Source organism: Hypanus sabinus, chromosome 3 (genome assembly GCF_030144855.1).
Source record: "Hypanus sabinus isolate sHypSab1 chromosome 3, sHypSab1.hap1, whole genome shotgun sequence".
In the NCBI taxonomy this organism is placed as follows: Eukaryota; Metazoa; Chordata; class Chondrichthyes; order Myliobatiformes; family Dasyatidae; genus Hypanus; species Hypanus sabinus.
Window position 1 is genome coordinate 50,855,289 of NC_082708.1, and position 9,813 is coordinate 50,865,101.

The 9,813-nt window shown below is 35.2% G+C and overlaps 1 protein-coding gene across 3 annotated transcripts; it reads left to right on the forward strand.

Moving 5' to 3' along the window:
- Positions 1–65: 65 nt before the first annotated feature.
- Positions 66–9,813, forward strand: msantd4 (Myb/SANT-like DNA-binding domain containing 4 with coiled-coils). 3 transcript variants are annotated; one of them, XM_059964313.1, is made up of 3 exons: positions 66–82; positions 2,172–2,637; positions 4,459–9,813. In XM_059964313.1, the coding sequence occupies exons 2-3, from the start codon at positions 2,173–2,175 to the stop codon at positions 5,065–5,067; spliced, it is 1,074 nt and encodes a 357-aa protein (XP_059820296.1). In that variant the 5' UTR covers positions 66–82; position 2,172; the 3' UTR covers positions 5,068–9,813. The 3 variants fall into 3 exon arrangements, with proteins under 3 accessions (XP_059820296.1, XP_059820295.1, XP_059820294.1); XM_059964312.1 differs by having other exon boundaries at positions 79–156; XM_059964311.1 differs by lacking the exon at positions 66–82 and adding an exon at positions 171–911.

Consider the following 9,813-nt stretch of genomic DNA (forward strand, 5'->3'; position numbering starts at 1 on the left):
GAGGCGGGTTCTAAAGCGGGGCAATGCGGTTTGATTGACGGGGAGCAACAACCAATGGGCGCGGGACTGTGGCCAGCCTGCAGTGAGTGTGGACAGGTTCACCTCCGTTGTTAGGTCTTTGTATTGGGAACGTGGACGCCGCCGTCATTCCCTCAGGTTTACTTTGAACATCTTGTAGTTTAGCCACCAGCTGCTTTTATGTGTGATTTTGTGTTTATTGGATTGATGGTGTGCAGGTTTAAACAGTTTCCTATTACTTTCTCAGAGGATTTGCCTCGAGATACTTTATAGGTTTCACCTATTGTTGTGTTTTAATGGCATAGTGGCCTGCTTTGCTTGTTCTGAAACGTGAACGTTGTCTTTAGAATTGATTTTTGGTATGTTAAACTCCAAATGTTCCAGTGCAGATATACGTGGAAATAATACAAGAGTTGCTCATAAGTAATCTTATGAGAGAATTATAAATTATAACTTTAGTGCCATTTTCTCCATGTTTTGAAGGTTCGATGATTTTCAATTGTTATACTCATTGAGTGAAATAATAAACAAGATGTTTGCTGGAGGAAAAAAAGTTAATGCTTCATATTCATGTCATTTTATTAAATCAGAGAGAGTTTATTTATCTAAGTTTAGGGTTCTGGAAGGAAACTGAAGGTAATTGGGAACTGTTGCAGTAGAGGTGAAGAGGCTTTGGGTAAGGCAAGCTGGGGTGGGGGGGGAGCTGATTTGCCTACACCTTATGTTTTATGGTTTTATGGGAGTGAAAAGAAGAAATAGAACACATTTTTCACAACTTAGGGGTCAACTTAGGGATCAATAATTTAGGGGTAAATAGGGGGTAATGTGATTAAATTAGAAGCCAAGAGAAGACTTCTGTTGATGCTTGAAGAGATCTCTCTTTGGACAGTACGGTAAAACTTTAATGTTTATAACCATGCTGGATTATGCACACAGATCCTACAGTAGGGTTTGAACCCATGTTTCTTAGCTCAGTGAATCCACTCATTGTTCCAGTTCAGAACACTGACCTTAAGTCCAGGAATCTAGGCACATAATCTATGCTAAGATGTTTAAGAACCTGATATAGACAAACCACATAGGCATACATCAGATAAAAATGTACTTTTCCCCTTTGTTCTCCACTTTACCCTAATTAAAAGACTCTAGTCTCTATAGGCTTCGTACATAACCCAATAAGCAGAGCACCAGTGGCTTTTGGCATCATCTGATTTTGTGATTATGAGGAATGCTAACTTTTTTACAGTGTTTTTAAAACTTGCTTTGATAGCGTTAAAGAAGGGAACTCTAAAGTACCTCCACATATCAACCCTAGGTTATTGCTGTGTTGAATCATAATTGTTTAAGCATAAGGAGTACCAACTCCACACTGGCCAAGCTAAGGCAGTCTTACTGTAATCAGATTTTGACTTGTGCTTCGTTGTTCTTATTCAAGACACACAAAATGCTAATGCTGGAGGAACTCAGCAAGTCAGGTAACGTCTATGGAGGGGAATAAACAAATAAAATTTCAAGCCAAGAACCTTCATCAAGACTTACTCCTTATTCCCTCCATAGATGCTGCCTGACTTGCTGAGATTTTCCAGCATTTCATGTGTGTTGCTCAAGATTTCCAGCACCTGCAGAATCTCTTGTGTTTATCAATCTTATTCGTCTGTTCAGTCTGAAGCAAATACTGTTCAATCTCAATTTTCTGTTCAATGATGAGATAATCTAGCTGAGTTGGTTCAAAGTGCTTACATAGGGATGGCTGCAGTTATTGGATGAGGAATGGGTGAGTTACTGCATTGAATTGAATGGGAGCTGAAGTACACAATGGTAATTTTTCATTACCTGTTAATATATCACATGAGATACCAAGCCGAGGTGCAAGAAGTATCTTTCAATATTAAATCTGAGCTTGTATTCATCTCCCAGGATGTGGAGATAATGACTGCCTTGATACAGCGCTGCTGATAGAGAAATGGCATGCTTACTGGAAATACGAATTGATGTTCATAATTTCATAATTTGATTAATGTTTATAAACCTGTTTCTGCATTTATGAGCTTGTTTCAATTGCACATCTTCTAAAGCAATGTATGAATTTAAAATACCAATTTGTCCAAAGAAATCACTACGTTCTTTAAAATATTGTTAAAATATTGTTTTAGAATGAAACAGTTCAAGAGGAAGAGAAAAAGCAACTTTACATTGAAAGAAACTGAAATCTTACTGAAGGAAGTGAAGGACAAGAAAGATATAATATATACACAGCAACATGATGCAGTAACCAATGAGTTAAAATGGATGGCTTGGAAGGAAATAGCAGAAAAAGTCAGTGCTGCAAGTTGCAGTGAACAACGTACTGCATATGAAGTGAAGAAGAAATATACTGATTTAAAGTGTTATTTAAAGAAAAGAGGGAAATGCTTAGACAGGATGGAAGCAATAATGACTGACTGTAGCCCTACTTCACTACATGGCTTTAATGACAATGTTTTTAATGGCAGAAGATCCTGCCATTTTGAAGATTCTCTATTGGTCAACGAACCCACTAGATCTGTTTGTGTAATAAAAGTGGAAGATGCAGGTGACTTAGAAGAGGAGGAGGAAGAGCAGGAGCCACAAAATACGGAGGTTTGTCCATTACTTATTACGACATGTTCGAAGAGAGAGTGTGAAGGGCTTGGTTTCTGACATATATGTACATTTGGGAATGTTACTGCTAAGAACCATTTGAAGAGTATCTTTGTAATTGAGAGATCTGAACACAATTGAAATAACATTCATTTAGAAGCATAGAAGTGTGCATGTATTTCTGAACTGCCCATGTACTCATCAACAAGAAGGAAGCATGAAAGTATTAACCAGAGGTCTGGAAGTTATCAATCACTTGCATTCGATTTTTATGACTTTAGACAAGTCAAATGCTTTTACGAAGAAAACCAGCCAGATGATGAACTTTGCAATAACTTTAAGTTTAGAATTATCCTCTACAACAAGGTGGCACAACTAGTAAAGCTGAAGAGCCTGTTTTCACACTGTAATTCTGATTCTTTTAACTTTGAATAGCAGGCTGTGCTTCAATAAATTGCTACAAGTTTACATTTTGAGTTCTAAGAATTTAATGCCAAATTCAACCGCTGTAAATATTTAAAAAGCATTACCATTGATAAATGTTCTGTATTTAATTTAATAACTGTTTAAAATTTAATATTTTACATGTACACACTATGTAGATTTACTTGTTTGTGGTAACTTAAGTCATTGCTTTTCCGAGTGGAGACCTGATTCTGGAGTGGGTTACTATATCCACTTTTGTACAGTCTGGTACATGGACTGTAGAAAGAGTTATTAGTGGCTTGTTTGGATAATCCATTTGTTTGAAGTGAGTTGTCTGAAAAACTGAAAACCACTGACCTAAATGAATTCTTTAAAGAAAAATTATGTCTGGATGAATCTAGCAAAGACAACGTTTATTGTCCATCATTAATTGTCTGTGATAGCATGCTAGTAAGCTGCTGCCTTGGACATTGCAGGCAGCACAGATACTCCCACAGATCCTCTGGGTAGATTGCTCCAGATTTAGATCCATTGTTGATGAGGACATATTTCACCATCACATTGGGATGCATGTTAAAGGGCAGGTTGCAATTTGTTATTTCTGCACTGGAGAAAATGTCTACTCTGACAATGCCTCCCATGATTTCACAGTACTTCTTTAGGTCACTCCTCAGTCTCTAGCACCCAAAGAAAATAATCCAAGCTTGTCCAACCTTCTCCTATAGCTGATGCTGTGTAATCTAGTCAACGTCCTGGCGAACCTGTGCTGCACTTTCTCCAAACCCTCTATGTCCTTCCTGTAATATGTCAACCAGAACTGCACACAATATTCCAAATGTTACCTAACCAAAGTTACTTATTTAATACCTTGACTAATGAACACAAGTATGCTATGTGCTTTCTTTATTCCCCCCCCCCCCCACCTACTTGTGTTACCACTTTCAGGAACATCCCAAGATCCTTTATACATTAATGCTGCTAAGGATCCCCTGTTAATTGTATACTTTACTCTTACATTTGACCTTCCAAACTGCAACACCTCACACTTGTCCAGGTTAAACTCCGACTCCCGTTTCTCTGCCCACAGGTTAATATCCTGCTGAATCCTTTTACAACCTTCCTCATTGGCCACAACTACACCATTTTTTAAGCTGATCATCCCGTCCGTGCTTTCATCATATCTGTCACAAACAGCAGAGGTCCTAGCACTGATCCATATGGAAAACCACCAATCTCAAAGCTCCATTCAGAATAACATGCCTTCACTACAATCCTTTTCTATAGGCAAGCTAATTTTGAACCCAATCCACCTTAGTCTCCATGGATCCCATGTGTCTTAATCTTTTGGATTTGCCTATCATGTATATTTTAAAAAGTATTTCTTTTCTTTTGCAGATTAGAAACATGGAAGAAGAATCTGCTGTCATTGCAAGTTCAATCCCTACTACGCAGGGATTGGAAGAAATTGAGAACCTTTCTGAAGTGGAGGGACATTCTTCACTCTCTGATCACCCTGCAGCATGGAATTGCAACTCTGATTCACTTTTCCTTATGGAGAAACAGCGGTTAGAACTGGAGAAGCAACGTGTGGTACTAGAATCCGAAAGACTGCAGGTAGAGAAAGAGCGTTTGCAAATTGAAAAAGAAAAGTTACGATACCTGGATATCGCAAATGAAAGGCTGCAGTTGGAGAAAGTTCGGTTGCAGCTGGAGAAGGAGCGTTTGCATCTCAAGAGAGAGAAATTGAAGCTATTGACAGTGCAGGCCAATAAGTTATCACAAGAGAATGAATGTAACTCACTGACTGAAAATACAACTTTAAAGCCCATGGATATTGATGCAGAAAAATTAAAATTGGAAAGAGAAAGATTACAGATGAAAAAAGAAAGACTACAGTTCTTGAATATTGAGACTGAAAAGCTGCAGATAGAGAAAGAACGTCTGCAAATTGAAAGAGAACACTTGCAGTTGCAAAAACATTGCCAAAAAAGTAATTCCATTTAATTATTAGCATATTGTTTTTCAACCTATATCTAATCTAAATTGAATTTTGCATCCTATTGAAGTTACTTTTTGCAGTGTTATAGAAAGTTCCTTACAAATGCCGTCCCGCAGTCTATTTTTATCTGTACATTTATGAAGAATTAACATGTATATGGTTAAAAATTTTATCTCTAATTTTGTGACCTCTTCAAGTCAGACCAAACCTTAACATGCAGCAAAGACACACAATATAAACTGTTAAATTTGGATTTGAATTTTGACTGCATTTGTTTAAATTGTACTGATATATGAATTAGTGTTTACTGGAAGGATCCTTTTAGTCTAATTTTATTTCTTATAATTAATCTCCATAAAACATTGGTCTTGATGTTAATAACTCTTCAAAGGAATTGTAATCAAGCTGCTTGTGCACTGCTGGTTTACTTTACACTACCTCGAAGACCTAAATATTTTGACTCACACGTGTTTTTGTTGATTGAGGTAAGCTTTTTAGCTAGTGCCTGAAATTATACTTCTAACAACTGCTGGCCCTGTCTACAAGGAGTGTAAGAGATGATGTACCATAGATGTGAAATATTTCTGGTAGCTTCTATGTTGTTGCTCCTTTTTGTCCTTCTTGTAACAGTGAGCTTTTATTACATTCAATTATATTGATTACTTCATTGAAATTAATTCATTAGAAGTTCTGAGATTTTATCTGTGCTTGCCATATTCAAACACAATTCCAGTGATACAGCTCAACAGATTTTAGATAGGTTTCTTTCTTGTCTACCCTGTGTGGATTCAATGTCAGGGCACGGAAATGAAAAATGTGAAATGCTGCATTGTGATTCCTCAAACTATATTAATATGACAATGGCAACAATCTAACTCCGTCACCAATCCGGCCAAAGGAAGTTGGAAAATTTAGGTTTGATCTTTCAAAACACTAGTAAGAGGCTTTCCGTGCATGACCTTATTGTATTACTGTTCTTAAACTGTGTTAAACAAGTGATCATGTTCTTTTTAAAAGATAATAGGGTCATGGTAACTTAGAGTTAGGGAGAGAAAGAATTGGCTAGATTTCATGTTATGTTATTTCCATTGAAAAATGTTTTCATGTGACTGCAACTTTACAGTTAGTACAAGCTACCTTTAGCTGCGGTTTTGACATTTACCTCTGTTTACTTGGAAGTTAAACTGGTAAAAGAAAAATCCTTTTATTTTATGGTTCAAATATCATAGCATTTCAGTTTCTAAGTATGAGTTCATTTGATTAACTCATTATTGGTAGTTTATAAGTTTTAATACAATATATTTGCACAGTAGATAGAAAACCAAAGCTGCATATTATTAGAAAATTTGCACTGTGCCTTTAGTAAGTTGAGGCATTGTGATAAATAGACTACTGCCCTCTTTTATTATATCTCATTTGTTTAAATTATAATCCAGCCTTCAGAATAACAAAAAGTGTGCTGGAAATTTTCTTGATTTGAGATTTCAAGTGCTGGTTTCAATAAACTATTGTTCAGTTTTAACCATTTTCATCCAATTCCTTAGATATATTTTCTGGAAGGAGGCAAGTTTACAAGTAGAATTAATGATAATTATATCTGTATCCTCCCAATTTATATGCCATTGCAAGAAATTCAATAATCTTGTGTTTGCAAATCTGTAGTAAATATTTTTGTTCTATCTAAATAGTATTTGAATGAAAATGAGATGATAAGATATGGCTAATGTACATAGTTTTAAGAATACTGTGAATTAAATTAAACTTCTAGTTTTCTGCGTGCATAACTTCTGATCTAAATAAAAAATTAAGGAAAATATCAGAAGTACTTGTTGGGTACCAAAGGGAGGACTAAGATAACACTTGTATGATGTATCAATGAACATGCACTAATGTTTTACTTTACTAACAAAGGGATAAAATTTCGTTTTTTGTTACTTGCACTAAATGGGCCAAATAGTATTGGCTGTATGTTTTGAATATTGCTCGATTTCATATTTAGTGTAAGCAACCAAGGACAGATTTCTAGGTCAAAGAGTTTAAAATCGTTTTTCAAATAACCTTCATGTCTTTGGTAATGTGTGGAAATAGGTTGTATAAATAAAATGGTTAAATTAATTTATCCTAGACTCTTCAGTTTTCTTAGGTTGTGAAGGGAAGTATATTCTTTAGGAACCTTGGCCTGGATACTACTCAGGAAAATGCAATTGCCATATTACTCAATCACATAAAATTGCATCTCATAGAGCTGTTGATTGAGTACAAAATTTGGTTTCATCTCACATAGTTTCTTATGTGAAAAATGGCCACTGCAGCAAGGCATTGGTTCAAAGGATCAAACATCGTAAGGGCCTGATATTATGTTTAGACTTCCAATAGAAAAGGGAGACTATTTAGGGGAAAAAATAATTAGTACATTTCAATTTATTATACTGACAGACCAATGTACTTACTTTGCTTTTTAAATACAAGTTACTTTAAAGTCCAAATAAGTGATTGTAGTGGCGACTGTAGCCTTAATTATATGCTTGGAACTGAAAATTTTATGACCTAAATATTGAGTATAATTTTCTACCAATGGTCTCAAAAGATATCCAGTAAACCATGAATGCCGAAATTCAGACAGTTCTATTAGTGGTTATAGTTGTTATTTACACAATTTAATTGTTCAAATTCTGTGAATCCGTAGATTTAAAAAGAGATATTGTTGCACAATGTTATCTGATTGGTGAACAAATCCTAAAATGGGTTCATAATTTCATTATAATTTTTTAAATGGCTTTTATATATAGTGCCAGATCATCCTAAAATGGTTTCTGAATATTTCCAGCCAAAAAGCTAGTCTGGTGTTGCACAAAGCCATTAAGTCCAAAAAGTACCATTCAGGTTAAATTCCCATTCTGTGATATTAACTGAATTAACAGATGGGTCATTATTTTGACTTCATCACTTCAGAAATAGAACTGTCCCTGCTTTTTTTTTTCCTGGTTACTGGTCAAAATCCCCTGCAATGAAATGTTTGTGGAGTTTTGATGGACTTCATGGTTATTCCCCTATGGTCAGAATAGCTTTCAATTATCAGGTGCTATTTGCTTCTAAAATATGCGGAATATTATCCTAGTTACAGTCTGAATGGGGAGTAGAGAAAAAAATATTGACCTGGACTGTATTGTCTTTTACCAACAGTTCCAATTAGAATTGCTGGCTTTAAGTTGTTATAATTGCAACTTCGACTTCAGTGCATGCGCAATCAGTGTGGAAGGCTATAGATGTAGGTAGCAAAGCTAAACGGAATTAAGACTAACTTACGTTTTACTGCTGATTTAGCACCAGCTTTGCAGCCTATCGGGCATTTTGCAGACTCGGCCTCTTTAGGCCCACCTACCATCACTATGCCACTGGGATCCAATCTGCTGAGAGAGGGTGACATAGTCCTCCACATCCAGCCAAGTACATGCAAATGAAGGTTGGCTATAGTACTGTTTCTGGTTGGGGCACTAGACTCATTATATATATTCTAAAATCAAATAAATTAAAAAAAATATATGTACTACTGAAGTGTACGTGTTAATTCTAAATACATTCTAAAATTACAAATAGTAATGTCAAATTTTGATATCTTGTATCAATTTTTTTTTCCTGTAAGCTTCAATGTTCGGCCCAACAACATTGCACTGGTTTGTAATTTTGACAGTAGTAGAACCTGCAATCACAATTTATTCAGGAAATTATCTTTTATGATCACCTTAGCTACTAAATCACACAGATACATTTGTGTCCCATTTTTCATGATGACTGTTATCCACAAGATAAATATTATTAAAAGGAAAATGTTTCTGTTGGCTAGCTTACCAAAAATAAAGCTGGTATTTTGTAAGAAAATAGTATCTGAGAGAAAAAAAATCTTCTGAATGTGTTTCTTATTAAAGTAGTTCTATAACTAAGAACATGACATTTGGAAATTTAGTTACTAGTGGCATAATTTGTAATATTTAAATCAAAATAAAAGGAATTTTCAACCAACTTGTCCTTGGAGCCATGATTTTGTTTGCATGGATATTGTTGTTAAACTAAGAATATCTGGTTGGTGCTGTACTTCGCTTTTTAAATGGTTGTCAGTTATTTTATATTGAATTCCTATCGGAAAATGTAAGAACTTTATTAAGGAAACTCAAAACATATTAATTTTTAAAAAAACAAATGAACCTGTAAGAGATTCTGAAGTAAATTTACATTAAAATTTCTATTGTAATATTAAAACATCTGTCCAGACTTCCCAGTCAGAAACGAAGATCAAATAATTGAATGTTGGAAATAAAGCAATTGGTGTATTCTCAAAGCCTGAATTGAGGTATTAAGAACATTTTTATTTCATTAGTCAACACAATATGTGGAAGAATTTAAGACTCTTTGGATATGTAGGGGTCAAGCTTGTGAATGTTCCTGAGATATATCTGAAGTCCTTGCAAGAAGGAGGATTGCACCATCGGTTGGAATGCGACTAAAATGTTGTGATTTAGTTCAAGGTTCAAAGTCATGTAATGTTCTTGTTTGTTGCAATCTAGTTCTAAGTTCAAAGTCATGTTGTTTGTTGCAATCTAATTCTAAATTCACAGTCAAGCAATGTTATTGTTAAGTGCTTTTAGTTACGTATGCTGTGTCTATATAATGAAGCATGTCTGAAAACTAAGCAGAGCCCCCAAGCACCGCTTTTAGGTAAAGCGTGATATCGTGTATAAATAAAGTCCTTTAGT